Source organism: Muntiacus reevesi, chromosome 4 (genome assembly GCF_963930625.1).
Source record: "Muntiacus reevesi chromosome 4, mMunRee1.1, whole genome shotgun sequence".
Classification (NCBI taxonomy): Eukaryota; Metazoa; Chordata; class Mammalia; order Artiodactyla; family Cervidae; genus Muntiacus; species Muntiacus reevesi.
The window spans coordinates 117,532,636-117,550,463 of NC_089252.1; the positions used below are offsets into that span (position 1 = coordinate 117,532,636).

General features: G+C 63.2%; 2 protein-coding genes across 5 annotated transcripts; both read right to left on the minus strand.

Moving 5' to 3' along the window:
* Positions 1-363: 363 nt before the first annotated feature.
* Positions 364-5,968, minus strand: ABTB1 (ankyrin repeat and BTB domain containing 1). Of its 4 annotated transcripts, XM_065934045.1 has the most exons (12): positions 5,846-5,968; positions 4,823-4,885; positions 4,683-4,738; positions 3,912-4,056; positions 3,675-3,834; positions 3,562-3,607; positions 3,201-3,296; positions 2,993-3,111; positions 2,703-2,798; positions 2,460-2,627; positions 1,884-2,084; positions 579-1,818 (listed from the first exon to the last, which is right to left on the minus strand). In XM_065934045.1, the coding sequence occupies exons 1-12, from the start codon at positions 5,899-5,901 to the stop codon at positions 1,612-1,614; spliced, it is 1,413 nt and encodes a 470-aa protein (XP_065790117.1). In that variant the 5' UTR covers positions 5,902-5,968; the 3' UTR covers positions 579-1,611. The 4 variants fall into 4 exon arrangements, with proteins under 4 accessions (XP_065790116.1, XP_065790118.1, XP_065790115.1 ...); XM_065934044.1 differs by having other exon boundaries at positions 364-1,818; positions 2,460-2,798; positions 3,675-3,783; XM_065934046.1 differs by lacking the exon at positions 2,460-2,627 and having other exon boundaries at positions 367-1,818.
* Positions 5,969-6,198: 230 nt separating this feature from the next.
* On the minus strand, positions 6,199-17,260 carry PODXL2 (podocalyxin like 2). The gene is made up of 7 exons (XM_065935050.1): positions 17,197-17,260; positions 16,228-16,946; positions 15,636-15,710; positions 9,195-9,351; positions 8,887-8,948; positions 6,955-7,134; positions 6,199-6,545 (listed from the first exon to the last, which is right to left on the minus strand). The coding sequence occupies exons 1-7, from the start codon at positions 17,258-17,260 to the stop codon at positions 6,333-6,335; spliced, it is 1,470 nt and encodes a 489-aa protein (XP_065791122.1). The 3' UTR covers positions 6,199-6,332.
* Positions 17,261-17,828: the final 568 nt, after the last annotated feature.

Here is a 17,828-nt window from a genome sequence, read left to right on the forward strand (position 1 = left end):
GGAGGCAAGAGGGGACGTCGGAGGGGCTGGGCTCTGAGGGTTGAGGTCGCCACAGCAGCCCGCAGCTGCAACGCCAAGACCAGGCAGGCGGGGGGGACGGGGGTGGGGGAGCGGGGCAGGCCAGGGGAGGCCACACCTGTCTCCCCTGCCCTCACGGCCCTGCCTGGAGCACGTGGCTTCCGGCCCGTGGACCAAGGTGCCGGCCTCTGCTCCTGCCAGGGCATGCTCCTCTGGGCCTGCAGGGAGGGCCAAGAGGAAAGGGGGCTTTGCAGGCTCTAGACCAGGGCCCCTCAGGACGCACACCAGCGCCGCCCCGCACTCACCGTCAGGACACGGGCCCTGAGGCACCAATGGGACTCTGAGGTCAGACCTCCAGGTGCTTCTTCCTTCCACAGCCCCCACCTGAGGCTGCGGTTCAGACTTTACCCAGGTGAGAGCTGCTGCTGCCTTCAGATCTTCTGCTCCAGGAAGACAGGCGGCCCCCAGGCCTGAGGCGGCTCGCCCAGCTTTCTGCCATCCCCAGCCCCTCCTCAGCCTGCTGCAGGGAGCCAGGCCCTGAGAACTAGGCAGTTTTCCAGGGGGAACAAAGGCTTCACTCCTGCAGGTGGGAAGGCTATTACAGAAGGGGCGAAAACTATTTTGGGGGTAGGGCCACGACTGGGGTGAGGCAAGTGACGGACTGGCCTTGGGCACAAAGCTTAAGGGGCTCCAAAAACCTGGGTGATCAAAGCAAGCACCGTTTTAATGTCATTAGTGACCCAAATGCTGACAATTCAAACAGGAGTATCTGCCGTGGCTATGCTCTGGGCCCCCTGGGATGACTGAGCAGCGTCTCTACCTGCGGCCCCTGCCCCGCTGTCAGGCCGTTTCCTGGGGGCCACAAGCTGCCCCTACACTCTGGGTTACCGACACCGTTCCCCTCTGTCGTTGCATCTTTTCTTGGTGGTTGGCCTACTTCCCCAAATGTGTACACTGCTGGGGTCTAGGCTTGAGACAGAATGCAGGGATCATTTTCCCTTCGTTCGCTTAGAAGCAGGCATGGGGAGCTGGGCCCCTGGCTGGGATTGGACAGACAGGGGCTTCTGTCCCCAGAGCGGTAAGAACAGCAGGGCTAAGTGAGCACCAGACCGCAGGCGACGCCCCTCACCCCTGGGGAAGCAGCTGCTGGCTTCTCCAAACCTGCCCTGGCCCCCAAGGGTGGGGACAGGCTGACCTCGGCAAGGGGAGCCGGGCTTCAGAGGGCCAGTCCTGGCAGGCAGGTTTCGGGGCCCCGCTGACACTCTCTCTCGTCGATGAGGCCCCCACCCCGTCCTGGCACGCAGGCTCCCACAGTGAAGTCAAACTTTATTGCCACACTGACACTCTGGCCCCCGCGTGGCGGCTCTGTGCAAAGAAGCTGGCTCCCCCACGGGGACGTACCAGGAGGGGCGGGGGTGAAGGAGGGAGGCCCTCAGAGACCCTCACCCCAGGATGCCCTGAGCGGTGCCCAGCCCCAGAGCTCGGGGGCTGATTTGTGCTGTGAGAAAGGCCTCATCCCCGGGGAGCCTCCCAGGGCCCCCAGGCAGAGTGGAGGGAGCCTCTGCGGCCACTGGGACGCCCCAGGCACAGCGGTCAGCAGTCCAGGCCGATGGCCACCAGCAGCTCCTCCAGCACGCGCAGGCGCCGCGCGGCCTGCTCCATGGCGTGGCGGGTCTGCACCAGGCTGCCCATGTGGAAGCGGATGTCGTCCACCAGTGGGATGGAGTCTGTCTCCTGCCGGCCGGCTACAGCTGCGGCCTCCTCCCGCACGGCCTCCACGAAGTCCTCCTGCTGCACCAACTGTGGACAGGCCGGATCAGGGCCCGTCCTCCGCCCAGGCCCGGCCGCCCAGGGCCCACACTCACCTTCTCGATGACCCTGGCCATGTACTTGGTGCACTGGTCCTCCAGGCGCGCCAGGCCGAACAGCTTGGCCACACGCCACACCCCCACCACGCTGTCCTCGTCCAGCAGCTGGGCCAGGCTGCGGCCACACAGCTGCTTCAGGCCCGGCAGCAGGTACATGTCGGCCACGACCAGCACGTCGTAGGCCAACTCCGGTGGCACCTGCAACAACACAGGGTGAGGGAGGGTACCTGGGGACTAGAGACGGGGTTCCCGGGGCTCCCGGCGCAGGCCAGCTCGGCCCTGAGGCTCACGCCTGCTGCTGCTGGGCAGGCCCCAGTTTGGGTGTCCCCTCCTCCAGGAGCGGCCATGACGGGAGCCTACGGAGGTGCTCCCCCCACTGCGCCCTCCCAGCTGGGTGCTGTCCCTGCCTGGGCATCAGCACAGAGAAGGGAGAGGCAGGCCCTCCTCCTCAGCCACTGCTTCTCGGGGTTCCTGGCGGTGAGTGCACACAGGCCGGCTGCCTCCGGGACCCCTGGCGCTCTGGTGGGACGAGCAGCCCCGGGCGCACCCCTGGCCGGCCCGGGCGGGGCGCACCTCACTGTGGTTGCTGTACACGTAGTACAGCACGTGCGTGAAGACCTCGGGCGCGACGCTCTGCAGGCTGACGGCCGGGAGGCCGCCTGAGGCCGCCAGCTGCTCGCTCTCCTGGAAGTGGTCGTCCAGCAGGGCCCGGAAGTACTCGCTGCGGCCGCAGAAGAAGGCCTGCGGGAGGCTGGGCTCAGGAGGGGCTGCCCCGGGAGCAGGGCGGAGCAGGCATCTGCGGGAGAAGCCGCATACCTTGTGACAGAGGAAGTCATAACCATCCACACGGAAGCAGACGTCAGGGCAGCTGCTGAGGCCGTCGCAGGGGAAGGGCAGCTCCCCGAGATCGCCCTGGGGTGAGGGAGGCAGCCTCAGGGCAGGTGGGAGGGAGAGCGGCCCCAGCCCGGGCCGTCCTAGCTCACCCTGGAAGGTGACGCTGCTCCAGGGGTCGAGTTAGACAAGAGAGCAGACAGAGCGAGACAGCGGCTCAGGAAAGGGAAGCGCCAGGCTCTGGGTTTAAACCACAGCCCAGGGCAGGGCCTTACCCGGAGCTCAGGGGGCAGGGCGCAGTCAGCCAGCAGAGCCAGGTCCTCCCGGAGCTGGCGGTCCGCCTGGGGGGGCTCAATGGTCAGCACCTTCACACACACGCCCGGCTTGGAGGCCACTGCGGGGACGAGCGCGCCGCTTCAGGGGGTGGGCGTCCCGCAGGCGCCCGCCCGAGCCGGGGCCTGAGGCTGGGGCGGCCCCACTCACGCTTGGCCTCCAGGCTGCTGAGCAGGCCCCACAGCTGGCACTGCCGGGCCAGGCGCTCGCAGTCGCTGACGTGCTCCACGCCGACGTCCAGGCAGCCTGGGTGCGGAGGCAGCGCAGGGAGAGACTCGGGGACGGCAGAAGCCCTCGGCTGCCCCCGCGCCCCCAGGAGGCGGGCGGGCCCATCTGCCCAACCACTGGGCTGCAGGCCCGCCGTCCAGGATCTCAGGCCCCAGGACAGACAAGAGGGCCTCAGACAGTGGCTGGAAGAGCTGACCAGGGAGGCAGCAGACGAGCCCCCGAGGGAAATGGTGGCCCCAGGTGGTGTCTGGTGCCGCAGCCCCGCCCACTGAGCGCGGCTCACCTGTGTACAGGTACTGCAGCAGCGCCCCAAAGGCCACGGGGTTGATCTGTGGGCAGAGACAGCGTCAGAGACGGCCAGGCCACGCGAGCCTCCCCCAGCGCCCGCCAACGCACCAGGGGGTGCCTGAGGACCACCACGCTCTTGCCCTTCCACTTGGTGTCGAGCATGTGGGCGAAGTAGGTGCTGCGTGCGCCCAGGACGCCGCGGTGCGCCCGGAAGGACCTGCCGTGCACCACGAAGGCCACGTCGCTGTGGAGGCCCTGCTCCAGGAGCCTGCGGGCCGCAGGGGGCTCAGCGCTGCGCCCAGGGTCCCGTGCAGCGGGAGAGCCCTCCCCGGCCGGCCGGCTCACCGCAGCAGGAAGCTGTAGTAGAGGTCCCGCCGCCGGAAGGAGGCCGTCACCTGCCTGTAGTCACGCAGCGCCCGGCGGATGGTGTCACTCTGCGCGCCGTAGAGGCAGCGCTCACCATCGAAGGTGTTGGCCTCGCAGCGGGCTCCTGAGGGCGGCAGAGCCGCCCGTCAGCCGGGCCTGGGGCTGCCCGCTGCAGCTGCCCCCTCCCACACACACAGATACACACGGGGCCCCGGGTCCACCCTGCTCCAGCACCCTCCCCACCAAGCCCTGGGCACACAGACACTGGAGGCCGCCCTGACCTATGCTGGGCCCTGGGGACACACCACAGACAGAACGGTCCCCTGTCCGCAGCAAACTGGGTTTCCAGGGGCAGAAGGACACCCAGGTTAGCAAGTGAGGTCAGGGGCTCTGAAGAAAACGAAGCAGGTGAAGGGTGGCCGTGGAGGCACCGTGGCAGACCAGGCACAGGGACGTGAACGAAGCGGACCCCTGGGAAAGAGCCATCTGAGCAGAGGGAACAGCACACGGCCGGGCCCTGAGGGAGAGCAGCGGGGCTGGCGGGGGCTGGCTGGGGGCAGAGCCGGCCAGGCTCTCCAGCTCGCGGGAGGCCCGGCTGGGAGGCCCTGTGGGACTTCATGCCGGTCAGACTGGCCTCCCGGCCTGTGAGCAGATGCTGAGCTGGGCGCTGGAGATGGGAGTCGGGGGACGGGTTCTGAGAGCGCCCCGGAAGGGGTGCAGGAACGCGCCCACCGCCCACCCTGCGCTCACCGTTGGCCAGCAGGTAGAGCACCAGTTCCTCGTGGCCACAGAGGCAGGCATAGTACCTGAGGGCAGGGGGCGAGGACACCGTCAGGCCTGCAGGCCCGCCAGCCTGCCCGCCCCACCTGTTTGCCCGGCCAGGCACTCACAGTGGGGTGCTGTCCCACTTGTCCCGCACGTTCACCTCCACATCTCGCTGCTCCAGCAGGTACCTAGGTAGGGAGAAAGGGGGTCAGAGGAGGCCTGCGGGAGGGGAAGGAGGGAAGCCTCCCTTGGTGAGGGCAGGTGAGGCAGAGACTGAGTAAGACAAGCGCTGAAGGCCAAGGAGCCAGGACAGGGTGTGGACGGGGAGTGTCTGGGCATCAGGGGCCTCAGCACTGAAGAGGCTGAGCACCTGGGCAGGCAGCGCTGGGAGGGGCCGCCCAGCAGGAGGCCTGCAAGATCCTGGAGATGTGGGAGTGAAGTGACAGACTCCAGAAGGTGGGAGTCGCGAGACAGGGCGGCAGAGGAAGGGGTAGGGAGGACCACCGAGGATGCTCGATGGCTTGGGCACGTGCCCAGGTGGGAGGGACCCGGTGTGTTCTGAAAAGCACCAGGTTTTGGGGGCTACCAAGTAAACCCCAAGCAGCACCCGACCTGGGGAGGAGCCCGGGGAGGCAGCAGCACTTGTAAGTCCGGGACTAGCCCCGGGGAGGGCTCCAGGGGAGGACGGAGAAGGAAGACAGTAGGCGCCTCACCTCCCAAGCAAGCCGCACCCCCTCCGGAGCGGCCGCGGTGACGGCGAAGGCAGCGCCCAGGCTCTCCGACAACCAGAGCCTGACTCCGGCCTCAGATGTTCCCAGCACCGGTCCGTGGCTCATCAGAGTAGCCACGTCGGGGGTCCCAGGCCCGCCCCCAGAGTCTGACCGCCGGGTCCTGCCCTTCTCTCCACCCTCTGCTCCTCCTCCGGGGGTCCGCATCACAGTCCTAACCCTAAGCCCACAGGAAACCCGGGACAAGTCACGCCAGCACCCGCGTCCCCGCTCAGAGAAATTCCTCGACCAGAAGGGCCCTGCTTTGGAGCCCGGGAGCCGGCTGGGGTCCGCGCCTGGCCGGCCCGTGCCCTCCCCCCAACTCCCAGCGGGCGCTCCGCGGACCGCCTCCGCGCCCTCCCGGGGACCACGCGTCCTCACCGCACTCGGCCCACGTCCCCCTTCCTGCAGCTGGAAAACAGATCGCAGGTATCCATGGCGCAGACGCCCCGACGCCGAGCCACCTGGGGCGGCGGCGGCCGCCGGATATCGACACGCCCGCCCGCCCCGCCCTCCGGATATAAACACGCTCCGCCCCGCCCGCGGCGCCGCCCGCCCATCCCGCCCGCTCCGTAGCGGCGCCTGGCGACCGGAGGACCGAGAGGAGGGGAAGACCGAGAGGGGAGGAGGAGGGCGAGAGGGGAGGCGGCCGCCCCGCCCACAACCCACCCGCCCGCTCCTTCACCCCACCCAGCACAAGAACGAGTCGCGAGGGGAAGCGGGCCGGCGTGCTCTCCGGACGGCTTTAATGGGGTCCCGGGGCGGCCCCGAGGGGCGTCGGACGGGGGCGGGGACGGGGCCGAGGTGCGTCCTGAGTCAGGGGAAAGCGGGGTGGCCCTGCGCCGAGGGCCGGGCGGGGCACAGCCCCTCACAGGTGCGTGTCCTCCTCGAACACGTCCGAGTCCTCGGGGTCGCGCTTGCCCCCCATGAGCGCGCTCCAGCCCCCCGGGCCGTTGACGGCGCCGCCGCCGTTGAGGCTGGACTGCTTCTCCTGCATCTCCGACTGGCTGTCGCTGGCCACGTCCAGCGTGGGGTTGTCGTGGCAGCCGTTCTCCACGAAGCGCAGCTCCTCGCCGTGCGACTGCGGCGGGAGGGGCCGCTGGGCGAGCGCGCCAGACCCCGTGCCCCCACCCCGGCCCTGACCCCGCGGACCCTGACGACGCAAAGCCCTCCCCCAGCTCTAACCCTTTAAGATGACCACTTGAGCCTCCCACCCAGCAGCCAAGGCCCCCACCCCCGGGCACCATTGGACCCCTTTCTCACCACCCACGCCTTCTGAAGGGGCTCCTCCTGGGGCTGTCACCCGGGGAGGGGCTGCGGCCCAGGGCCCACGCCCCGCACCTCCAGCGCCTCAGGGAGGCTGCCGCCTTCCTTGGTACAGGCGCCTCACGGCAGTGACCCCCTCCCCGCACGCAGCCACAGCCTTGGATGCCCGCCTCGCGGGCACTCCCTCGGGGCAGCCCCGCCCGCCCGCCGCCGGGCTGGCTCACCACGTGTTTGAGCTTGGGCAGCCGGCGCTGCCAGCAGTTGTAGAGCAGGCCCAGTGCGATGATGACCAGGCAGAGGGCGCCGATGACCACCAGCACCACGAAGAGCGTCCCGTAGTCGCTGCGCGCCGCGCTGGCCCGCGCCTGGCAGCTGCTGGTGGTGGAGTAACTCTGGATGCCAATCTGGGGGGAGGGCCCGGTGCCTTAGCTGGGGCCCTGGGGTGCCAGGCTGCCCTGGGGCCTATGGGGCTGGGCTTCAGGCCTGGTACCTGTGTTGGCAGAGGGCCCTGCCCGAGCCCACCACCCTCCTCTCGCAGGCCCGCCGGGGCTCTGACCCAACTGTGGTTGACGTCCGGCCCCATACCCACCTGGGGTGCCCAATCCCCAGAGGCCGCCCGTGAACTGGCTGTCACGGACCACACTGCCCCACCCGCGTGGGGGCAGACAGGGCCCCTGGGGGCCTCTGCACTTTCCCCACTGCACACCTGCCCCGCCAGGCTCCCACCTTGGGGTGGGTGTCCATGTCCTGGGCTGCCCCCCAGCCTCCTCTGCCCCCGGAATGGTCAGTAGTGTCACTGAGCTGGCCAAGCGGCTGCTGTGGCCCAGCCCCCACCCCCCGGGCTGGGCAGACTCTCTCCAGTCAGCGTCTCAGGCCCAGGGAGCAGAAAAGGTGAGGTGCAATCCCCAAATGACAGGTGCCAGGGCGGGCAGGGGTGCCGCGAATCAGCTCGTCATCCTGTGAATGACCTGTGCTTCTCCACTTTCTACATTATCAAGACTCAGTTTTTCCTGCTGGATTCACCACCAATGAACACGCGAAAACCTTCCCGCTTGTCTACTTCCAAAGACCCAGCCCAGGGACTTTCCTGGTGCTCCAGTGCCTGAGACAGCGCTCCCAATGCAGGAGGCCCGGGCTCCACCCCTGGTCAGGGAACTAAACCCACGTCACGCCACAGCTCTAGATCCTGCACAGTCATCAACCTCGGCGATCACAAGCACCGCCACTGAGACCCAGCGGGGCCAAACAAACAACAGATGCGTATTTTAAAAAGCACTCTTTGCTAAAACAACAGTAAAGCCCCAGTGTGCCTTTCAGCCAGATCATCTGAAAGAAGCGTCTGGTAAAGCCAGAAGACCCAGATCCGGGGGTGGGAAAAGGCAGGAGGGCCCACCCTGTCATGAACCCCACAGCTCACAGCCAGCCCCGCCCCCAGGTGGTGCAGACATGCAGTCTCATGGGACGTCGGGGCAGAGCCCGGCTGTGCCTGGGGTGGGGGCATCTCCTCTCTGCTCTCATCTAAACAGGCACCAGCCGGACTCAACAGGGCTTCTTCCCTGCTCACAGCTCCGGGTAGCACTGAGCCTGAGTGAGAACCGACTCTGGCCCTCAGTGCTCTGCGCTTATCAAGAAGCCCCACACCACGGTGAAGCCTCCCTGGCCCGGCCCTTCCCAGCCTGGCACGCAGGAGATAAGGAGGGGGCCCGTGGACAGTGCGGGCCCGTGGGCATGAAGGGGACTGATAAGAGCCTGGATGCCAGCGAGTGGACAGGGCTTGGAGGACACGGGCTGTCCTCAAGGGGGGAGGTGAGTAAAGGTGCATCTGGAGGGGGGTCTACCAGCCTGTCCCCTCCCCAGGAGCGCGTGGTGACCCGCCCATGCCTCTGGGAACGTGTGGTGTTCCCCTGCCCACCAGGCTCTGCAGGACTCCTTGAGCAGATATGGTGCTTCTCCACTGCTCACGCAGGGAACGCCACCCACCCTCCCAGACCCCCGAGGCCCCTCCGCTCTGCGTCCTCTCCTGACCACTCCCCTCCGTGGCTCGGGTCCACACCTGCTGTCTCACGTGGCTCACAGGCGGCTGCGGGTGGCTCCACGCCCCCTGGGGGCTGGATCAGGCCGCGCCCTGCCATGCCTCCACCACCCCATGCTCTTACCTCCTCCAGACTCCTGCGGACGTCGCCCAGCATGGACAGCACATCTTGCGTGGGCACCACGCCTGCGCAGAGGGCACCGTCAGCACAGCCATGGCCACGGGTGCCGGGCCCCTGACCCTCAGGCCCCCACCTGCGCCCCCCGGTGCTGGCTTCCACCCGTGGGCCCCCGGGGGAGCACTGGGGCCCCCGCAGCCCCTCACCCCCACGCAGCACACAGGCCTGCGGTCCTCCCGGCCGGGTCTGCCCTCCCCGTCTCTCCACGACCCACTCGGCGGACCGCGCCGAGCCCTGAGCCTCGCCCCGCTCACCCTGCTCGCCCACGAGCGCCATCAGCAGGTGCTGCTCCTTCTCGCTGGGCTTGCTCAGGGAGATGTGCCAGGCGCCGTGGCGGCCACGGCCATGGCGGGGCAGCACGCCCTCCACCAGGGCCAGAAGCTGCAGCCCCCGGTGCCGCCGGAACGCCTCCTGAGGGCGGAGAGAAGTCTCACTCACTGGGGGCGGCACCCCCGAGCCCTGCTTCTGGGCTGGGCCCCTCGCACCTGGGAAAGGCGGTGGGGGCTGCCCAGAGGGGACGGCAGGGGCACAAGACCCAAGCCCACCTAGTCCTGCCCGGGCCTCTCGCCCCCAGGAGGGCACACAGGGCCTGCCCAGGGCTCCTCGCAGGTGAGCCAGGGAACAGACGCACCCAAACGGCCCGAGGGGCCACGTGCGGCACGTGATGGAGAGCCGGGACAAGCCAGAGGAGAGGGCCAGGCGGCCGCCCCAGCCATGCCCTCGCCGGTCACTGCAGAGACAGGGCCCAGAGTCGGGGAGTGAGGGGGGACGGCTGTGTCCTCGCGGGCTGCAGCGGGAGCGGGAGGACTCACAGAGGGGCCGCAGCGCTAGGGCCCTGGCCCGGGGGCGAGGGCGAGGAGACTTCCTTCCCACCTGACATTCCTGTCCTGCTTAGGTTTCCTTCTCCTTGTGCACAGAGAATTACATAACTTAAAAACAAGTGGCTGGCACCAAACAGAAACTCAGCATGTGCAGGAGACCTCGCTCCTGGCTCCCAGCCCGTCACTGTCCCCATGGGGCCCCCTGGAGAGACCCTCCCCAGGCCCGGTGGCACTCCCCAGCAGCCTCTCCCCTCTGGGACGCGGGCAGTCGCTGCCCCCGGCTCCTGCCTCTCTTGAGCGCCCGGCCTCGGAGCTGCCACCTGTGAGGGCCCCAACCTTTCTGCTGGAGCCCAAGCTAAGTGGCGAGGCTGTCACGCCTGCAAGATGATGCGCTTCCTGCTGCCACGGCACATCCAAGTGCGGGTCCCACCAGCCCCAGACTCGCGGCCTCCCAGGAGCTGGTTCAGCTCCACGCCCGTGAGAGGCTAGTGCCTGGAGATGCCTGAATGAGCCAGAGGGAAGCCCCAGCCCCCGGAACGGCTGCGACCATCGACATGTGCATGCGCATATGCTTGTATGCATGTGTTCACGGGGCCCGAGCGGGGCGTGTGTCCTGGGCCCCCTCGTGTGTGAGGGTCGCACACCACCTGAACATACCTCACATGTTCGAGGTCCACATGTCTGGCTGGCTCAAGCCCTAGACCCACAGTATCACCTGCGAGGAGGCCTCATGACTTGCTCTAATTTCATACCATGTATTCTTTAGATTGGAACTGAGGGCAAAGCTCTGGCTTTGGAATCACGTGTGGGTTCAAATGTCGGTTCTGCCACTTGTCAGCTCTGTGACGTTTAGCAAAATGCTATTCCTCTGTGAGCCTCGGTTTCCCATCTGAGAATCTGGGCACTGGTCCTAAAACGCAGGCTTTCTGTGAGGGTTAAAGGTACTTTTTCAACCACAGGTGCGGGGACCACTGGATGCCCCAACAGAAGAGAAAACCACACCTGGGCTCATATGTCATACTCACACCAAAGTCCATTTCAGGTGCATTTTACATGGAAAGCTTTCAGAAGTAAGCGTGGCCTTGGAGTGGGCAAAGATTTCTAAACTGGACCCAAAACTACTAACCACGAAGGAAAAAAATTGGTAAGTGGGACTATTTTATGGTGAAGTTAAAAAAAAAAAAGACTTCCACTTCTCAGAGGGTTCTATTAAGAGGATCAAAAGGCAGCCCACAGGGTAGGAGATGTTCACACCATACACACAGAATGAGGGTTTCATATCCGTGACATATAAATGATTGACAGACATCAATAAAGGAAGTCAGCTAGCCTGGTCACTAAGTGAGCAAAAGATCTGATGAGGTACTTCACAGAAAAGAGGCTCAAACACATATGACTAGTCGTTCAATCGCATTGATCATCAGAGAAATGCAAAGTAAACCACAAAGTGAGGCCAGCACCCCACATGCCCCGCGAAACGGTTAAACTGGAAACAACGCTGACAGCTGCAGCCCCAGAGCGCCAGGCGCTGCCGCGGAGGAACAAACTGCTGGGCCACCGTCGGGAGTTGCTGGACAGCACCCGGCCAAGGTGACCCACGGCGCCCCCGTCAGAATGTGCCCAGCGTCCACCGCCAGGGTGCAGACCCCAGAGCCTCCAGAGCAGCAGACCCACAGCGGCCTGGAAGGGAAGCTCCTCAAAGGCCCGCCACCAGCCAGAGGGATAGAGAGAGAAGGAGCGTGAATGCACAGCAGTGCACGCGAGGACACAGCAGGCTCCCGAAAGCAGCAGCCGAAGCACAAGAAGCCAGAGCAGAACGCCACGCTTGAGGAATCTACCTCTGTCAAGTTCAGAAGCATGCAGGATGAATTCATGGCATTACAAGTCCACACGTAGGCTCCCTGAGGAACAGTCGTGAAGGCGGCGTAGCCCTCAGGCTGTGCCTCTCTCTCCCGACCTCCCCGGCTGTCCCTACAGCCTGAGGCGTGAAGACGCCCCCAGCACAGACGCGGGCGTGCCCTATCTTCTCTGCCAAGCCCTCCCTGGGCAGGGGACCCTCCACAACGGCCACAGCAGCGCCCCAGCTGCTGCCGGGGCCTGTGCTTACCCACAACTCCTGCGGTGACCGGGGCGACGGGAAATGGTGCGGCTGCCGCACGAAACTGAACGGCAGCTCCTCCGAAAGTTACAAATACCATCACCAGGTGATCTGCAACCCACTTCGGCGTGTACACCAACCCAGTCCAAAGGGGGTCTGGAAGAGGCATTTGTACACCACGCCCACAGCGGCATTCTCCACAGCAGCAAAAACATGTCTATCAACAAATGGACAGATAAGCAAATGTGGTCCTTCCACACACTGGAGTACTGCTCAGCCTTAAAAAGGAAGGCAGTTCTGACACCTGTTACAACCAGTATAAACCTAGAGGACGCGATGCTCAGTGCAACAAGCAAGCCACAGCAGAAACAAATCCTGTGCGACCCACGAACATGAAGGGCCCTGAGCAGCCAGGTTCACAGAAACCAGAAACAGAAGGGGGCTGGCGGGGGGAGACAGAGCTGTTAATGGGACGGTTTTAGTTTTGCGAGACGCAAAAGTCCTGCAGCTCTGCTCCACAATAATGTGAACATACTTAACACAACCGCACACTCAAAAATGATCAAGATGGTATATTTTACGCTAGGTTTATTTTACCACAATAAAAAAAAATCATACCATAATAATGACTGATTAGGTAGATATCAAACCTATCAATAACCTCAGATATGCAGATGACACCACTCTTATGGCAGAAAGTAGAGAGGAACTGAGGAGTCTGTTGATGAAAGTGAAAGAGGAGAGTGAAAAAGCTGGCTTAAAACTCAACATTCAGAAAACTAAGATCATGGCATCCACTCCCATCGTTTCATGGCAAATAGATGGGTAAACAGTGGAAAGAGTGACAAACTTTATTATTTGGGGGGCTCCAAAATCACTGCAGATGGTGACTGCAGCCATGAAACTAAAAGATGCTTGCTCCTTAGAAGAAAAGTTATGACCAACCTAGACAGTGTATTAAAAAGCAGAGATATTACTTTGCCAACAAAAATCCATCTAGTCAAAGGTATGGTTTTTCCACTAGTCATGTATGAATGAGAGAGTTGGACTATAAAGAAAGCTGAGCACAGAAGAATTGATGCTTTTGAACTGTGGTGTTGGAAAAGACTCTTGAGAGTCCCTTGGACTGCAAGGATATCCAACCAGTTCATCCTAAAGGAAATCAATCCTGAATATTCACTGGAAGGACTGATGTTGAAGCTGAAGCTCTAGTACTTTGGCCACCTGATGCAAAGAACTGACTCCTTGGAAAAGACCCTGGTGTTGGGTAAGATTGAGGATAGGAGGAGAAGGGGATGACAGAGGATGAGATGGCTGGATGGCATCACTGACTGGATGGACACGAGTCTGAGCTGGCTCCAGGAGTTGGTGATGGGCAGGGAGGGCTGACGTGCTACAGTCCATGGGGTCGCAGAGTCAGCATGACACTGACTGAACTGAACCAACATTAAATGAGAATAACAAAGCAGATAAAACCAGGGAAAACAGAAAGCATTTAAATTTGTGTTGTTTGGGAAGAAAACGAGACATTAACTTTAGACTTCATTATCCAAGTACGCACACCCCAATTCCAGGGTGTCAAGGCCCCACGTTGTGGCCTCTAAGCACCACGTGTCCATAAACAGCAAGAAGGCTCCCTGGAGAATGCCGATTCTGGGTCGGAGGACGGGGACATACAAGAAGAGCCTGGAACATCCCCCTACATGGAAAGCAACGACACCAGGGGCCCCCCTGGCCGCCAAGGGGTGCAGACCCCACCTCCCTGTGCAGGGGAGAGGCTGAGCCCTGGACGGGGAATGAAGGGCCTGAACACTGCACAGCAGCTGAGCCTCTGCACCACAGCTCCTGAGCCCTTGCGCTCTGCAGGCCGCGCTCCACAGCTCCAACAGGCCCGCATGATGCAAGGCCGCAACTGAGACCTGACGCAGCCAGATGAAGAAAGAAAAGAGAAAGGGAAGCAGGGAACTCTCAAACATTAACAGACTGGTCAAAAGGACTCAAAGCCAACTCAAAGAGGCTTTCACTGGCCAAGCAGGGGTGCAGACAAAGCAGGCTGCCCGCCACTCAGTTCCGCAAGGATCAAGTCACTGGCCCCTGGCGTCACTGACATACCAGAACCCTCTGAGAGGAAAGTAGGACGAAGCACGCTGTGTCCTGGATACCTGGGCCACAGAGAGGCAACATGTATACTGAGGAAGAATGTCGCTGGCCCCAGATTCCCGCTCTGTCCTGCATGCAGCAAAGCACTAAAGTTGCGGACTGGGATATCCTCGAGGCCAGCGGCAGCCTTCCCCCAAGACCCCGGCTGCAAGCAGCCCCTTCACCAAAATTCACGTCATCCTGGCTCGACGTCCACCTCTCCGAGCAGCTCTGCAGGGCCTCCAAGAGGCTGCCTCCCAGGCCCCTGTGCTCAGACACCGAATTAACTCGGCCCACAGCCCTCACATCGTGCATTTTAGCCAGTTAGCAGAGTGAGCATGCGTGAGATTAAGATCTGCCCTGGGTTAATGCACACCCATGATGTCAAAACCTACTGTCTATAAAGATGCTGGGAAGAACTGAGTATCTCATTGGTCACTTCCAGATTAAATATGTGCATGTACTTTCACCACCCTGCCCCAAATCCACTAAAGAAGAATGAAGGCTGCTTTTAAGATCTGAAACCACAAAGACAAAGCCACAACAAAACAACAGAGGAGACGAAAGTCACATGCTTGGGCATCGGAAGTGGACGGATGGCAGTCGGTTTCCCAATTCAGCGAGCCCAGAGAGCAGCTCCTGAGCCAGCCTGGGCAGAGCTGAGATGCAGTCACACCGATGCTTCCACTCCCCAAGCACTCGGGGTGCACAGCGCTGGTGAGCTCTGGGGGAGGACGGAGGGGACAGCGGGAGGGGACAGCGGGAGAGGACAACGGGAGGGGAGGGCGGGAGCTCCAGGGGAGGACGGCAGGGGCAGATGGGAGCTCCAGTGAACTTCAGGGGAGGACGGGAGCGGAGGACGGGAGGGGAGGGCGGGAGGGAAGGGCGGGAACTCCAGGGCAGCGCTGGAACAAGACAACTCTCCGAGTCTGCTTGAGAAACACTGCATCCCTAGGCGACCCCCCTCTGCCCCCCGCCCAACACTGTAGAGCTGACAAACATTCCTTCTCCCTGAACAAGACTGAAAGTTCATCTTCATGAGGTAAAACACAGGGTCTCTGACCCTGAGGACAGCAGGCCCAACTGTGGGAGAGGCTCATGCTGCAAATGAGCACAGCGAATGACCTTCCCGTCAGGCACGCCTGTCCTGACAGACACACAGCCCTCTCTTGTCCTGACACAGACAAATAGCCCTCTCGTACCTGCTCCAGAACACCAGTGACCAGCCCCATACCGTCAGGTAGGTGAAAGTTCCTCTTTGCAAGATCCTAGTCACCCAGGAAGAAGGACTTAAAGACACCAACATAAGACATTCTCAGATGAAACGGCCCAGCCAGACCACCCTCCAGAGAAGCTCAGTGAAGCCCACCAGCAGGCTGCACCGGCCCTCCTGAAAACAGCTCCAAACTAACGCCAGCAGACACCCGGGAGAGGACGCATGTGGAAAACTGACCAAAACGACACGGGAAAAGCAACCTGCAAAGACACGACACCGTCCACAAAACCACAGATGGAGGGGGCAAGCGCAAAGGGCCCCGGGGACTTAAAACCAGGGAGCCCTCTTCTCGGGCGCTGCTGGGAGCAGCTCGTCCCCCGCAGCCCCCACAGGGCCCGGCCACCCGCCCGCCGGCACTCACACAGTCTAGGTTCTCGGTCATGTTCAGGACGACGTAGCTCTTCCCGGCCAGGTTGCTCCAGTCTTTGCAGATCACCTGTGCAGTAACACAGAGGGAGTCTGAATGGAAACCCTGGAGATCCGAGGAGGCCAAGGCCAGTCGAGGACTGACGGCCCCGGCCCGGCCAAAGCTCACAACCCGCCGTCTCGGGGATAGGAGGCGCCGGCCCAGAGGCTCCAGGGCAGAGGGACTGGAGTGCCCTCAAGGGCGAACTGCGCACCTGTGGGCAGACACCCAGGCTGACCGCCCAGGACCACCCCTTTTCTTCTGGGGCTGGGGTGGGCTGGGCTGGGGGTGTGTGAGAGTGACTCGTGGGGTGAGGTGGGCAGGGCGACGGCACACATGGGGGCGCTGTGGGGCGGAGGGGGGTTAGCGGGAGCGCCCCCCAGCAGCTGTGACAAGCAGGGGGACCCTGAACTGGTGGGGGTGCGTGAAGGCTGGGGGGGTGGGCGCCGAGCCTCCGCGGGTCAGTGTGGAAAGGACGCACTGCTGGGCCGTGAGCAGTGCCCCCGGAATGCTGCCCGCCCACCTCCGCCCCACAGAGTCACTCTACCTGCGTGGAGTCCCAGGGCCTTCTGGACGGAGCCACCCCGGCTGACCCTTCTTGGGGCTCCTGCCTGAGGTCATCTTGCCCCAGAGTCACAGAAGAAGGTGTCAGCTCTGTGCCTCCAGGGGCCAGCGGGAGAGAGGCGGAGGCTCCAGGCTGCAGGGCGTCTCTGCTGGGGTCCTCAGCCCCGCGGGGAGCCGCCGTCTGAGGGAAGGAGGCGGGGGACGGCCCCGCACCCGGCCAGCCGTCCAAGCCTGCGGCTGCAGTGGCGGCCTCCACATCGGGCTCTCGAGGGGCCTCAGACTCGCCACCGCGCCCTGCGGCCGGCAGCACCGTGGGCCCCGCCCCGCGGACGGCCGCATCCTGACCCTTTAGGGTCACCGGGCTCAGGCTGACCCTGGGTGGGGACAGACCGGGCTCCATGCTGCTGCCCGCCTCCCCCCCTGAGGCCGCCTGGTCCCCTGACTCCTCGGGCCGGTGCTCAGCGGGCCTCGGGGCCCAGCTCCTGCCTGTTGGCGGGAAGCCGGGGGCCTGCCTTCGGGTGTCTTCCTGGGGTCTGGTCACCGGCAGCAGCTGCTCCTCCTCCTCCTCTCCGGGGGCCACATGCCAAGGTGGCCCCACCAAGTCCACCCCGGGCAGCGGGGAAGGGAGACTCGGTGTCTCTTGACTCTGGCCTGTGTTGTCCGTGGGACCCGCCTTCTCAGTCAGGTCTGGAAAAACGTAATCTGTGGACAGAGAGGGAGACTTCATTCCCGAGCTTCATCGTCCATGGAATTGGCGAGCAGATGATAAAAACAACCAGGAGAGCCTCGGGGGGATAGTGGGAAGGTCGGTGGACAGTGGGTCACGTGGGAAGGGCATGGGAAACAGGCTGGACTGGAGGGGACAGGGCTGGGGGACGAGCCCCAAGCTGGCCCTCACTTCCTTCATGGGAGCGAAGTGGTACAACCCTGCCAGTGCATAAGGCCCACAGACCTGGGACGGCAGTCGTCTGCACCCGCCCAGGCAGCCGGCTCTCTGCGTCTCTCTGGCTCCTCATCTGCGCTCCCCCCTGAAAACCCATCACAACCCTTCACCCCTTTCCTAATGGGCTAGGTTGGGCATCTTCCAGGTGAGTCTGAGGACCCTCTCAGCACAGGTGATGACCACCATCCCTGACCAGCGCTCCTGCTCTGAACTGAACAATGCCAGGGGGGAGTAGACGGCAGAGGCTGAGCCTGGGTGTCCGGAGCCTTCCGGTGCTCTCAGCGCCACCGTCGGCGGGGAAGGAGCGCTTCGTCGTCGCCAGCCCCCAAGAACGGAGGCTTCCTGGAGACCAGGACATCTGTCTTCCCAACGAGATGTGAAAAGCACAGGCCAGTTTGTTTGGAAACTCATTCGAAATGTCAGAGTCTACATCTAGGTAGCAAGAGATATTGGCGGCCCCACTTTGTTTCAGAATAATAAACATCACGCACATTGAAACTCCAACTAAAAATCTTAATTTATCTACTTAAAGAAAGAAATTTTATGGAAGTTAAAAGTAATAATAAACATCAAAGTTCTGAAACTCCATAGAACCGGGGCTGGGAAGGGTCTACGGGGTGACTGGGCTGCTCAGTCTCCTC

Bases quoted from the DNA above. Each gene is read 5' to 3' on its own strand.
- ABTB1 (XM_065934043.1), bottom strand. From the start codon at position 5,901: ATGGATACCTGCGATCTGTTTTCCAGCTGCAGGAAGGGGGACGTGGGC. The intron at 3,112-3,200 runs GTGAGTGGGGCC...TCGTCCCCGCAG, and splicing joins CAGCAGCCTGGAGGCCAAGC to TGGCCTCCAAGCCGGGCGTG. The intron at 2,799-2,992 runs GTAAGGCCCTGC...CCCTCACCCCAG, and splicing joins CCCTGCCCCCTGAGCTCCGG to GGCGATCTCGGGGAGCTGCC.
- PODXL2 (XM_065935050.1), bottom strand. From the start codon at position 17,260: ATGAGGAGCCAGAGAGACGCAGAGAGCCGGCTGCCTGGGCGGGTGCAG. The intron at 15,711-16,227 runs GTAGAGTGACTC...GTTACTGCACAG, and splicing joins GGCCCTGGGACTCCACGCAG to GTGATCTGCAAAGACTGGAG. The intron at 8,949-9,194 runs GTGAGCGGGGCG...CCCTCTGCGCAG, and splicing joins GGCGCTCGTGGGCGAGCAGG to GCGTGGTGCCCACGCAAGAT.